A 15,142-nucleotide genomic window follows, 5' to 3' on the forward strand; every position below is an offset into this window, starting at 1 on the left:
CTGGAGAAAAATTGTCGCGTCCACATAGTTGGTCAGTTCAACTTTTGAAAACGAAATTATTTCAATGACATTTAATTGAGAAAGCACCCTGGGAGTCAAAACTTTTCGGGCTACGCCAATCCGGAGTCAGAACTTTTCAGCCTACATTTTACAGATAAGACCGATGAACGTGATGAAGTGATTTTCTTTTCTGAATGGGGGCATAAAACTATAGGATGATTGTTTTCACACTCATTATTTTCAGCAAGACCAGCCGGTAGACACTTTCGCGTGTTAACCATTATCCATGTGTGCGGAGACAAGTTGTGCACATTACAGTACCGCAGTAGGCCTACATGATGCTTGATCGGGCTGCTGCCAGACTTCAAACACTTAAACCGTTTATTGGATTTTAAAAACTATTGAACTTGTCATCATCAACTCAAAATTTTGCTTATAATTCCTATTTCATGCTTACCGACTTAACGCATTGACTTCGCAAACGGAAACGCGGAGCAGGTTCTTGTAAGTAACAGTAAAACTGATTGGTTCGTATATATTCTCTGAGAATATATTGACCAATGGAAAGCAGTATTATATAGTACGCATATTTTCTAAATTTAAAACCGTGTGCCTGTTGGATAGATCCGGATTATATAATGAAATAACTATACAGTCAATTACTTTACTGGAACAGAACAAAGAATTTTATTTTCAAAATTTATGATATCATCATCATCATTATCATCATCATATAAATCATCATCATCATCAATCATCATCATCATCATCATCATCATCATCATCATCATCATCATCATCTCAATCATCATCATCGTCGTCGTCGTCATTAAGTCTTGATAAAGCCTTGAAATATATCTAAAGATCAAATATGTAGAATGATGTTGTTTTCTTACTTCTATAAGGAAAACGAGTGATCTATAAATACTAATAATTACATTTCTTTTTTTATTCGGGGTTTCTTTCGCTTCCTACATCAGTTAAGTTGTGCAGATTCAGCAACAAACATTTGACTGATGACCAACCTTCACCAAAATGATTAATTTCCTTTTCGAATGTTTTCTATGAATGAAAAAAATGATGCAATCAGTTGATTCCAGTACACACGTTATTTGGCATATCTTTTCACTCGCAGGACTTTTCACATTTTTTTTTCTGACTCTTGTAATACAACCTAACAACCTGTGGTCCATTATCAGTTTCGTTGGGACCTAACTTATTACTCGTAACAAGTACCCATAACAGAACCGGAGATGTTCCGGAAAACGTTTATGATTTTGAGAGATATGAAGCGTGCACTTCAAACATATTCATCAGTCGCTGAGATCACTTGTTTGCGTTCATTTGGGATTGGCTCCTCAAAGAAGAGAAATCTTCAGAAGCTTTCATATTAAGTCCGCTGGCGTTCGACACAAATACTCCCAAACATATTTACTTAGTTTGTACTCTAATTTTCAAACTTAATATAATTTTGACTAAATTTTGACTACGATTTGAGATTCATAAATTTGATCTTAATAATTGGACTTTTTTTGAGGGGGTTGGGGTGGGGGGCGATACTCAATAGGTCATGAAGACCTTTGCAAGTGATAAAAACATTTTCTATGACAGAGAGTTTTAGTTTCTAACACTGACAAATGGAAATCGAGAATAACAGATATTTATATCTTTCTGCCATTCGAATAAACGGTAGAAATTGATATAAAACACCGAACATCTTCACATAAGTAATAAAACTTGAAAAAGCTGATCAACTGCAAATTTTAAGAATGCAATACATATGATCAGAGACATATGATATACGTCCATAATATATTCTGTGTAAAGTAGCTTTCATTTTTTAACCGACATTGTTTCCACTTGCTACATAGTAATTTTGCAGAACATGTCAAATAAATATTAAATTAATATTAAAATTTAGGAAGAATTCTTTGAAGAACAGTTTTTAGACTAAAATTAGAGGAGGAAGCGGTTTGGTTTTACTTGATGTTTGAGTTATTGTCAGAGATGTTGTGAAAAAAGACGAGCAATTCAGGATGATAATACATAATTCAATATACTAATAATTGTATGCAAGTTATCCCCCTTGCGTGTAAAGCAAACATCGGTCATCGGTTAACGACGATTTTCAATTACTTCTTACAGAGACGTGTATAACACATATGTGTTATATGTTATATACGTCTCTGCTTCTTAACAGAGACATCTTAAATATAAAATTTGAACTCTTGGAAAGTGGTTTACATTAATGTACAACGCATATGTATAGTTTATTATCTTATAACTCTGAGTTACAAGAGGACATCTTTACATACGTTTGATGAAAAGGTTATCAACAACTTGATGATGATGATGATGATGATGATGATGATTCAATTTTCGGATTTTTTTTTTCATCAAGTTCTTTTCAATATTTAGAAGAACGATAGAGAGCCTGGCTAGAGGCCGAAGGGTCACTAGTTCGAACCATGGTGGGGCATGGTATTTATGCGACTGTGCTGACATATGCGTCTAATTAAATAGTCAGGTATGATATTTGCAGAAGGAGGTGGTATCCCGCTTTGAGCCCCATAGGAAGTTTGGTGAGCCTTTCTGCCCATGCGTAGGAAAGTTAACTCACTCCGACGCACAAAGAATAACACGACCTGACACACTGGAATGTATACATACACACGGTAGTACGAAATTGTCAGGTGCGCCGATCTGACTGTGTGTGTGAGAGCTCGCTATACCTGTTATCGGAAAATCTCGTTAACATCAAAGTGGCCGACATTTGTGCTTACCTCAACTCCCACACGTGGAGTTCGGAAACACCTGTGTTAGTTAGCGAGGTGACTAACACACAAGCCGGACGTATACTTGTTTTGAGGAACATGCAGTGCAGGAGGGGGTAATTATTGTACTCACCCAGACATCGGGTGCACTTGATTTGTGTACGCCGGTGTGTACTGCTGCTTTGCAGTCTCCCTTATAGCGTGTGTGTGGTATATTATGTAAAGATATGGTTGAACATAACTTGCGATATATATAGATACATTTACATCTGTCTTCAGGGATGTATTTATAAATAGACTGTGTAGTATTTTTGTTGTTCGACGGATAAACAACCATCATGGATTTGCGATCAGGTATCACGGTTCTACTAGTGTGTGTGACGTATTTACACGTGCGTTTCACTGCTGCCACAGTGTCCGGAGTGTACAGGGACAACGGAGTGGACAGGACAGAACGGACAACTGAATTCTCGAACCGGGATAAACGAGAAATGCAGCATGAAATATTGACTTTGTTGGGACTCCACCATCGTCCAAAACCAGCTGGACACAGTACAACAGACTATTCGGCCCCACGCTTTATGCTGAATCTATACAATTCCATCACATCAGACGGGGGTATCGTAGACGAGGGAAACCAGCGTCAGTTCAGTCGAAACGTCACAATCGAAAATCAGGTTGAACCTATCGACGGCAGTGACGTCATCATGAGTTTTGTTAACCACGGTGAGTAATTAACGACACTGTCTACATCCCTGTTATAATTAAACGAGTTATTAAAATGTCAAAATTACTTGGGACTGAAAAACTATCGAATGTGCACGTAGAAATGTATTACAGCATATGTACAACGTTCTCTCCTATTTTCACATACAATACTGTCTTCAAAACAGCCTTTTTGTCTACAACTTTCACGGACCTAAAACCACCCAACATTCTTTATTGTATATAAATTCCTTATAGATTTATATATTCGGTATATGTTTTTCCTTACCAAGGTTGACGACTATCAAAAACATATTTAGGAGAGAAGTAAGCGACATACCTATTCATAGTTGTACTAGTTTCTGATATATTTATCAACTGACTGTCTTTTTTTTTTTTTTTTTTTAGATATTTCTTGGATCTGTAGCATTAATGTTCTTGTATATAACGTTTTCTGATAGGATAGAAATCCGTCCATTGTAATAAAACAAACCCGAAATCTAGGGTATACAATTGTCATTCACATACTGTTTGACAGTTGGATAACACATCATTTTGTATCGACACGTAAGTTGCATACCATATTTTTAATTAGAGCTGAAAATGTATACAATTTTCACTGGTATATTCATCTGAGAATAACAATTTGTTGATAAGATTAATTAGAATCGCAATTATCTTTAAATCATTTTAAGTACATTACTGTAAGGACATGTCGGATAAATTTCCGTATAAGTAACACTTTTCCATGGGTACAAAACCTGATGTAGCATTAAAACTCTTAGATATACACCTATTTTGTGTATAGAGCTTCGAGTACAAATGCATATTTACTGTTACACAAAGTTATGGGCACAGTTTCAGTCTCTTGTTATACAAAGTTCTTGGGATACAAATATATTTATAGCATCTTATTCTACAAAGTACTAAGTATACAAAGTTCTTGGGGTACAAATATATTTATAGCATCTTATTCTACAAAGTACTAAGTATACAAAGTTCTTGGGATACAAATATATTTATAGCATCTTATACAAATACTAAGTATACAAAGTTCTTGGGGTACAAATATATTTATAGCATCTTATTCTACAAAGTACTAAGTATACAAAGTTCTTGGGGTACAAATATATTTATAGCATTTTATTCTACAAAGTACTAAGTATACTAAGTTCTAGTGTTAATTGATGTTATTTTTATACGTGCATATTCTCGAAGAAATTTTTTTTTCACGATTTTATTTCATTTACCAACATTTTAAACGTACAGCTAATCATTTATTGTTATTATCCACTTTTTTACCCCTCTTAAATAAAACACAACACGTCGATTTCCCGGTCTCCAACACAATCAATTAAAACTACGTATGAATTATGGTCATACGTGCTGTCTACGTCAAATTTGACATGAAACACTCGACACTATAATAATAAATGTAATGATGGATTACCCTTCCGCGGGCCCCCGGCGAGTTTTCCATTGATCATCAGGGTCATGTACTTATGATGGGTAAAATGTTTACCATTGTGCTTTGTGTTGAAGTTTAAAACTTTACGATTTAGTGATAATCTGCCTCGATTACACGGCCGTGAGGCCAGGTGTTTGAACGATAGGCTCTTGTGTAGATTTAGACGGTTACTAGATGACTTCGTCAACTCCTCACACGTAAATTAAAGTTTATTGACGAGGTCTAGTTAGCTTTTAGGGATATTCGTTTCACCAAAAAATGGCTATGATATATTGCATAAGCTCAAACTAGTTTCACGGCGTTAGTCAACGTAACGTGTTCACGTGTTTTACGCTGTTTTCAGAAAGGTGATTGATTTTTGAAAATTCAAACATAAAATAAGTTAATATATGCAGAGACGTACATATCACATATATACGTCTCTGATAGATGTAGTTAAGATTTTACAATTACAACGATTCTGATTTAAGAAATTGTTGACGTATTGGTGTGAAAATATTCAGAACATAGATAAGAATTTACAGATGTTTTTTTCTACTAGTGGTATATTAGGCGCGTGTACCGGTCAAATTTTAATTGAAGCACACCTCTCCTAATTGTGTAATAAAGTCCAATAACGCCCCTTAAACATATAGATACAATGAAGTTTCATATCGCAATGTAGATTTACAATGTAGAATCATAGCAAACATATTTGTAGTAACATATCACATATGTAATATATGATTGTACGATTTTTATATCTATATATTTTACCTACTTATCTACTCTGTATGGCCGTTACCGTAGTAAATGAATAAAAGTGTACAAATGTGTAGAAATTAAGTTTATTACAAAGGTACTACGTAACATGCATACGAGTGTGTATGCCCCCCACCCCTCCTCTCTCGGTCTCGCTGTAGCCGTATGAACATTTTTGTACCGATAGATAACATCCTTGCGTTGCCATGCTTTTTGTTAGTAAACAGAGATCAGAATCACTTGCATTTTATGGAAGGGAAATTATCTCAAAATAATCTGATGCTTTCTGTAAACTTTCCCGTCACTGTACGGCAAAACAACTTCAATAGGATCAACGGGGATTTCGTCACGTCCTTATCTAGAACGTAAATCACACAAAATTTTGGAAGATTCACAGATTGTTTTTCAGAATATACTCCAACACACTCAATTAGTGTTTTATCTCCCCCCCACTCCCCCCTCCCACACACACACACACAAAAAGGTCCGAAGATTGTCTCGTCAGATGCAAAATATCCTTATGATTTTTCTCGCTCATGGCAAAAAAAATCTGTGATGTTGCGGTTAAACAATACAATGAGTAATTTGGTTGGCAAAACACTCAATAGTTAGATGGTTTAGAATGGATTCTTCTGTCGCCAATAGGAGCATGATGTATAGCCCCATGTACCCCCATAAACTAGTAGTTAAGTAATGTATCGGTAAAGATCAGTTCTTGCCTTTTCTGGAGCAAAGGCAACCTGCTTTTTTCAAACGACGTCCACGTCACAGGATGGGTAGGGAGTTTGGAGAGTGTGTATATTCTGCTAAGTTTATTGCTCGGCGAAGAGCCCGGGCCACCTTGAGGTGCGGAGAGTCTCAATGTAGTAGCGGGTGGCTACATCGCTGAACAACATACGCGAGTCCCGCCGCAGGGCAGGAAGAGAAAGCGTCTTGCGCAGGGACGCAACCACTACTGCACAGACTAGTCCGTTTCTGAGCTTCCTAAGAAACTCAAACCGCCATAGGTATGGAGAGTCGAATGACATGCCTCGGATTCACCCGGATGACGTAGGTCAACACTGAGCCATCGCGGCCCGGAGTAAAGGGTACAAATACATAACGGATGATGTTTAGAAACATTTTTCTGGCTGTAGATTTGTAGATCTTTTCTACAATACTCAATGTTTAGACAAACCTTTCCCAAATACTTTATCTTGTCTCATTTGCCAAGTGTTGAAACCGTTTCGCTGTGAACCATTAGGGCGTGTGTGCGTTGTACTAAGTCGGAAATTGACGTAAATTGGATTTAATGCACAGAGGCCTGTAACTGTGTACCGATGTCGACCTTTTAACTTTTTTTTTACAGAGAGGTTATTTTCGGTGGTAGTCTTATACATATATATCAAAAACACTCGTTACGGAGAATAATTTCACTTGTAAGGAGAGGAGGAAGAGCGTTATTAACCATATCACGTTTCAAAACTGGAGAATGAACACGTGCAGACGTTCTTGAAACTTTAAAATACATATCTTTATTACTTGTAAATATCTGTTTTCGGATTTATGTAGTTTTGTCGGTGTTTACAATACAGATTAAGATATATAGTGGAGTGGTTTGAACGCAAGCGCAAATACTGTAACATGTTAATAATGCTGGTGCGTAAACTTCCTTCCCTCCTTAGTTTTAATGAGCTCATTACGTTGCTTGTTTAGTATAATACTGTTGATTGGTAATGTCCGTGTTTGATATCCTCCTAACAAGATTTATTGACAGTGGCAATGTATCGGAAACGGGTAATACGTCCATTGAATTATACTGCTTGTCGTGTACATCTGATTATCATTACACTCGGAACTCATCCAATTTTACATACACCACAAACGTATGAAGCACCTGTGATGAGTTCCGAGTAATTATATTAATTAATGTACGCACAGACGTTTTTCTAGGTAGAGGATATTATAGTGCACGTATAATGAAAGTTATATGTTAGATTATCGGTTTTGCCAGGTCAGTAAAATAAAAAATGTTTGTGTTTCTGATAATTTGGCATTTTCCATGTATTACGGTTTTTATAGAAGGAGACTGCAATGCACTTTTGGAAAGAAACTCTCGTTTCTGTTTCATCAATACTCCACTTTACTGCTGTAAATCTAGTTTGAGCGGGTTGTAGGGTAAAAATCATCGTTACTATCTTAAGAAAATCCTTGCCATACTCTCTAGTAGCTTCGTTCCTCGAGAAATTTTGGTCATGCTTCAGGCAATTGGTCCTCTTCTTGATTGCGGTTAAGTCAAAGTGGACTCGCCAGTGGAATTATATAGTTTGTTAGGCCTTGTTTGAGATGTTCTTGTCACGAATGACAATAATAATTGTTTTAATATTTTCAAATATTTTCAGCTAAAAAAGAAAAACATTTACGTCGCCAGAAGGACCGAACATTCTATTTTGACTTCAGCGAAATCACACCGAAGGAGACGGTTGTGAGGGCTGAACTACGTCTTTATAAAGAAAAAGCCAGCAAGTGGAAGAAACATAAATTTCAAGTTCAAATCTACATGATCCAGCAAGGGAACAACCCGGAGTAAGTTTTGGTTGAGTGAGGATAATTCTTCTGTGGTGTACAAACATATATTCCTAACCGTGTATCGTTTTATTTGATCAGTCGATGTACGTGAAACTTGTCTTACTGTAAGACAGTGATTTGGCACGAATTTCCGACCCACGATCCATATATTTATCATAGCAACATATATGTATATATATGGACCATGGGTCGAGAATTCGTGACAAACCTCTTATGCAATGTGCAGTCGAATTGAATCAGTCTCTCATCGTGATGTGACGTCATATTGGAATCACAACAAACTGTTGCCCAGTGGATTGCACTTGCTTTTAACCAATAGGCGTCCGGGGTTTGATTCCCGGAACGAACCGGAAAAGATATGGGATCACCTGTCTGACCACGTAGGGTCCTCCTACCATAAGGCCCGTCACGCGCTTTCATCTGAACCAATAAGAATGGTAAACATGAGCTAACATAAGACGTGTCTCGCAATTGTCGTAAAATTGATAAAGATTTACTTAATTACATGATTAAAGCTGTTAAACGTTAATCAAAATTACTCTATGAGTAAAGTTATTCAGGGCGCAGATCGAGACATGATCAATGGTCAGTTCACGCGATTACAAACTCGCCAGGCCATAGTTATTCTGTCTATGGAGTGTTTTAGCTGCCCTAAAGAATCCTTTTTTTTTGTATTGGGATTCAAATTATATTGATTAAACACTGAAAATACTGAATATCATTCGGGAGAGCTGACCGCATAATGAAGGTTATCAAATGGAGTTTAATATCTAACAGTTCCATAAATAAACATCACGTTGTTATGAAATCTCGTGTATGGCTGTGATTTTGATATGATTGAGCGACATACTAATACCATGATTTAGGACACAGGAACGAATTTCAGAAAAAAAAATCGTACACCAGCAGTCAGGTTGTTTCTTATTTCTACAGAATTATAGCTTAAGTTTTAGTGGTTGAATTTCTACTTAAATTCTTATTAGGGACTTGTTCATGAGTTTAAAATCCTCCACGGGTATCAGTTTCATCAATACTCAACTGTCATTATTGAAAAACTCCGCGACTGCGAACGGAAGCAAATTTTAATAAGGTTTTTAAAATTATATATACATAGTTCATGAAATAAATCAAATGCACGATTAAAATGGTTGACACTGTAATTTCGTTTTGTATTGTGCTCTAGAGTTAAATTTATTATTCAATACAAAAGCTGTTGCCAACCATAATTGCCTTACGTGCTATTTGACAAAAACGGTTAAGAGTTTTTGGTCCAGGTGAACTAAGGTCCGGTATCGTGTTTAGTTTTATATATCTCTCAATTTAAGTGTCTTGTCACTCACTAAACAGATATGTATTAGGTACGGAATTATCAGATACTTTCGAGTTAATAATAACACTTATTTGAACTTATGATGATATCGAGAAGTATTTTATACGTCACAAGCATAGGTCTAGTTAATGAGCCCGAAGCAGTGGAGCGATCTTCAAAACTAATTCTTCACGATGATTGGTAGTTCTGTAACAAACACTTAACGTACTTGAATAATTTCTTAACTTGTAATTGTCGAAACTGATATTTGAATTTTGAAAAAAAATATGGAAACTACGATAAAACATTGATAGTTATCGGCTGGTTACAAAGACTATTCATTTTAAATCATCAAAATTTGAAGATATATACCGTACCTGTTCATGTCAATATTGTCTGCTTTACCTGGTGACATTGTTTGTACATGTTTTACCTGTATCACGAATTGACATTTCCTTGTCTCTCCAGGAACTACGAGATTGTTACAGAAAACAATCTCACTGTGAGGGCTAACTACCAAGGCTGGCTGACCTTTAACCTTACAAACGCAGCCTCGCATTGGACATATTCCCCATCCTCAAACATGGGCCTGTTTATGAAAGTCATATTCCTGAAAAAAAGTAAGTCAGTGAAAAATAGATACTCGAATATCGCTTAAGGATGTATGCAACCTTAGAATTTCATTATTCTCTCACGACCAGGTGTGTTACAAATATTTATTTTCATTTAAGATGGACTTTTAACACCACTGTATTTTTATAATTAGTTTTTAATAATCTCTACAAAAGAAGTATATGTAAGTTTTGTTGTTTGTAGTAACCAGTGAAAGTAGTGTTGATTTCCCTGCCACCAACAAAAAAGATTTATACAGAAACTTATTTACAATGTGTAAAATAATAAATTGTGACCGGTACAGCGGACGAACATAGATATCGAAGGTTCGTGCCGGTATATATATAGATATTGGTAAATTTTGCCCTTTCTAATCACTGGTAATACCCCATGTAATGAAAAAACATAATTACCGACATTTCTCGAGATGTATACGTTTCTGCTGTAAAATTGTCCTTAAATTCGTTTTCTTCTACATTATTCATCAAAATTCAAAAATTGCATACTTTTTCGAAAAAAATATCTGATAAGGAACGACAACTCTGGGTAGAAATGGCCCCCTCTGCATTGCATTTATCTGACGTCATTTTAAATACTTGGTAGAATACTGATTTTCTTTTTCAGATCGTGATGTTAAACCGGAAAAATTCGGAATAGTGGGACGAAAGGGACCGGAATATAGGCAGCCTTTTATGGTCGGCTACTTCCGGTCCACACAGGAACTGCATGTCCGGAAGACTCGTGCAGCAGTTAGACGAAGAATGAAGGAAGCTGCTTATTCTTCCGACGAAGAAGAGGAAGAATATTCTTACACTAGGGCTCTTCGCAGTACGTGTTATAATACAGGAACAGTCTTCACTCTAATTAATGTTTTTTTTTACATATTTTCCGTACGCTAAGGTCGAGACACATAGGTGAATTGGTGAAAGTACAATATTTCATCTGTATATTTGCATTAGTATCTTTGCCTGTACCACAGAAATGGAGTTGCCAGGAAATCTCTGCGTTATTTATACACATGTGCATTACAAGCTGCCAAATTTTCATTCCTTCAATAGTTACATTGTAGATTAAAACACTTGTTATAGAACTATAAATATCTTCGATTAAAATTCCAAATTTAGCAATTTAATCCACATTTTTTGTATTTTGAATGGGAACATCTCGAATGTTTTCGGTAATTATTTAAAGCAACCTTTTCGCAATTTACAAGGTTGTAATTGACTCCATCTTCCATGTATCCTTTCACGGCTTGTCCTGAGATATATGGCGTGAAATGACATCCTAAATTGCTATAATTATTGCTAAAATGATTTTAAATGTAGAACTGAACCTTTGTTTTTTTTAATAATCCAGGAACTCCAAGGAGAGTGCCCCGACAATGGCCTTGCCAGAGACGGACATTGTATATGAAGTTCAGAGATCTTGGTTGGCAGGTAAGTTCACTTAATAAAAACCAGTGATAGTAACATCAATATCATGTGTATGCTTGCAAGCTTTAAATTTAAGAAAATGGTTACGATTAGTAAGACCGTATTGGGTTTATTAGGTGATTCCAAATGTAAAGGAACATCATTGATTTTATTGAAGTCCATCATGATAATTCTTTTTATAAAATCATGAATTTTACGGGCACGAAGTGGTGGTGCAAGAATTTTGAGGTCACGGGAAATGGTCACATATCATTTATATACCACGTGGTTTCAGGCCACATGCCATTTACGTAGCACGTTGTTTAATGCCACATATATCATTTACATATCACGTGGACAGTATGTTTACACTTTTTTCAAGTCGGAAGAAGAACTTTAAACATTCTATATGCACTAGAATAAAATTTAACTTTGTCACGCTGTTTTTATTTTAGAACTGGATTATCGCCCCTGATGGATTCAAGGCTTTTTACTGTGATGGGGAGTGCTCTTTTCCACTCGGGGCCCATATGAATGCCACCAATCACGCAATTATACAAACTCTCGTGCACCTAATGACCCCGTATAAGGCTCCAAGTCCAGGATGTGCTCCAACAAAACTCGGATCCCAATCGGTGCTTTATTTTGATCATAATTATAATGTTGTTTTAAAACGTTTTCCTGATATGATAGTTAAGGCATGTGGTTGTCATTAGCCAATGAAAAGTGCGGTTACTGTTGATTTAATTTTCATCAAATGGAGTTGCAAGCCAAAGAAAATGTTGTGTTTGTGTCACGTGGCTGACATTGACCAATGAAGACCTTTGTTACATACCATGGTCAATTGACAACAGTGTGCTATATTTAATGTGATATGGAAACTGCGCACGCGGAATTGCAACGTCTGAGATGGTCAGTTATATAAATGACACATTTAGATTATTCTGATTCCAAAGACTGTACCGTCTATGACTTTTGATAAGGTCCTCGTTCAAACCAGTGTTAGTGAACTTGTACAGATATATCACACTTGACATTGTTAGGTGCGATATTGCCAGTATTAGAACGCCGAAGTTGACAAAGTTGAAGAATTAGGAAAGAAAGACCAGAGTGTGGCACTGTGTCCAGATTTTTGTCTGGAAGGTCACACTGTACAAATGGACCAATCCAGTATGATTTCTAACAAAGTGGACCACCCTGTTTGTGCTATACAACCGTCATTCTTCTCTGTATGATTTCCGTTCAATTTGTGTAAACTGTGTGAAAGGAGTCCGTGATGTTTTACATGATTTCTGGGCAGTTTGGGTATTTTTTTTTCATATAGAACAAATTTTCAATGAACATTTTTTTTATACGGAACAAATTGTATTCATGTGAAATTTGATCATAACTCCGAGCTTCAGGAGGGAGATATTTGAAACATCACAGACTCCTTTTACTTAGAAGATGAAGTAAATGTTTATTTGTATATAACATATGTATCAGAATGGATAGATCTGACGAGAATATTTAACGTATGTGATGACAAACTATGCAATTTTGCGTTATAAAAATGGTGAAATTAACATATTTAAAAATAGGCCAGACATTTAACATATTTATGTTGTTTTTCATATATTTATTCCTTTCGGTCTTGTTCCTATGTTTCTCAATAGCATAAACATTCAACAGTCTACACACTTTTCCTCTCGTAACTCAAACTGAAAAATACATAATCTACATGATAGAAGAAATTCAAGAGATTTGATATGAGCTGTCAGTTATGGGTTTTTCTCGATAAATATGCGATGTGTAAGAATTTTATTCCCTTTCCCATTTGCGCTGTGGAGGATGTACAAAATGTAATTCGATCCCAAGAGACTACCTTGAATTGGTACAAAACGGAGCTCACCACACACATTGATTATCATTACGACTTTGCGCGTGCATTAACTATACACGTGCGTTATCATGTCGTTTGTGATGATATACAAATCCAGGTGTTCTGGCTGTTTTAATACATACACGCGTCTTTGTTAGTGTAATTTCATCTTACACAGAAAACAAATACAATCATTATAATGAACCCTTGTCAACATTTCCTTACATTTACCACGTGACATGATGCGAGTTGATTTGTGGTCAAGCTGACTATTCTCTGAACAAGCGTATCTCTGTTTACAAGTTTACTATTGTACTCCAATTTGACCCACTGGAGTTCAGATAACTAGATATAGGTATAGAGTGTTTGGTTCGTGAGATTATCAGTCTTAAGCCAACGTGAGGCGTTTCTTGGTATACATTTGAATATTAGTTTCCCTCCATCTTCTCGACCACATTTTTTTTTTACTGAATCATCACAATTTATTTTCATATGATTGATTATCTTTATCTTGACGCAATAACAGAATTATTTTCCCCGGTGTACAGTTGAATTTATACCCACCAAAAGTCATCCCACTCTTCGTGTAGCTCAGACCGTTGGTAATTATTAACACAAGTCAGGCCAGTCCACTATTAATGAGGGGTAAATTTATTTATTGCATTTAACAGAATTGGCACTAGAAATAGATCTGTTTATGGGGAGAGGGTAGGGGTCAATCTATTAGACGAAAAGATACCTAATGCAAACCATTGATAAAGAAAATTTTTGTATTGAATCGAATTTCTGTTGAGCGAAGAAGTCGCATTACGCATAAATGCTTTTAAGAGTTATTTCTGTAGAAAACCGTTTAAATATAGAAAACATTTGAAATATGACAGATTAGAACTTATGGTTTACAAAATTTGAACTATTTTTCACATTTTTGATGAGAAATGATGTATATATTTATTTTTTCCTAATATTATGAATTAACGAATATTTTTGCATGTTTTCGTGTCTGTTCTGGAATAAAGTGCTAATATTGATTTGTTTTTCTTCGTCTGTTTTGTCTCTGCTTCTGTCTCAGATTTACAGATATCTAAATACACACTTTCGTGTCTGAAATTATTTTTCATTCAAGTTTTAATTTTCTGACACGAGGTAAAAGAAAGTAGCATAAGGGTACAGTAAATTTAACAGATTTCACTTCAAGTGTAGAACCTGATATTCTTGTGATGCACATCTTCAACGTTAAAATGATATAGCCGATATGTCATTATATGATCTCGATGTCCGGCTAGGAATCGTACCCGAGACCACTGCCAGACAACACAAACACCTTTCCCTTCAAATGGAAGCAACTGATACTGTACGTTAAGGCGTGCTCTCTTCTCCCGGAAAGAATTCGTCCTCAACTTTTACAGATGTAAAAATGATGCTTGTGAGCCATGCTTTGCATTTTGTCAATACTTCTGGAATCAATTCCTCGACGATGATATTACATAGTTTTTATCATATCAATGAGTCCGCCAGGATTGATTTCTGAACCATTGTCCTACCAGAGTGAAATTCTCCCTAGCCTTGTCGACAGAAAGTGTTTCACCCCGAGTGACATGAACCACAGCGTGAAGACATGTTGAACGAACATAACAAACTAAAGCAAAGCCATTAACTGGAACGTGTATATGTAGCGGATCATCATTTAGAAGC

At 36.0% G+C, this 15,142-nt stretch overlaps 1 protein-coding gene across 1 annotated transcript; it reads left to right on the forward strand.

Moving 5' to 3' along the window:
• Positions 1–2,626: 2,626 nt before the first annotated feature.
• Positions 2,627–14,482, forward strand: LOC132557236 (bone morphogenetic protein 5-like). Its single transcript, XM_060221732.1, has 6 exons — positions 2,627–3,500; positions 8,070–8,253; positions 10,034–10,185; positions 10,802–11,005; positions 11,534–11,613; positions 12,045–14,482. Exons 1-6 carry the CDS (start codon positions 3,113–3,115, stop codon positions 12,303–12,305), a joined length of 1,269 nt encoding a protein of 422 aa, XP_060077715.1. The 5' UTR covers positions 2,627–3,112; the 3' UTR covers positions 12,306–14,482.
• Positions 14,483–15,142: the final 660 nt, after the last annotated feature.

Source organism: Ylistrum balloti, unplaced genomic scaffold (genome assembly GCF_031769215.1).
Source record: "Ylistrum balloti isolate Yb309-2 unplaced genomic scaffold, AGI_CSIRO_Ybal_v1 Utg370646, whole genome shotgun sequence".
Lineage (NCBI taxonomy): Eukaryota > Metazoa > Mollusca > Bivalvia > Pectinida > Pectinidae > Ylistrum > Ylistrum balloti.

What these genes read in the sequence shown, in the direction of transcription:
- LOC132557236 (XM_060221732.1), top strand. Translation starts at nt 3,113, where the DNA reads ATGGATTTGCGATCAGGTATCACGGTTCTACTAGTGTGTGTGACGTAT. An exon ending in CAGCAAGGGAACAACCCGGA is followed by an intron (nt 8,254 to 10,033) that starts GTAAGTTTTGGT and finishes TTGTCTCTCCAG; the next exon opens with GAACTACGAGATTGTTACAG. An exon ending in AGTCATATTCCTGAAAAAAA is followed by an intron (nt 10,186 to 10,801) that starts GTAAGTCAGTGA and finishes TTTCTTTTTCAG; the next exon opens with ATCGTGATGTTAAACCGGAA.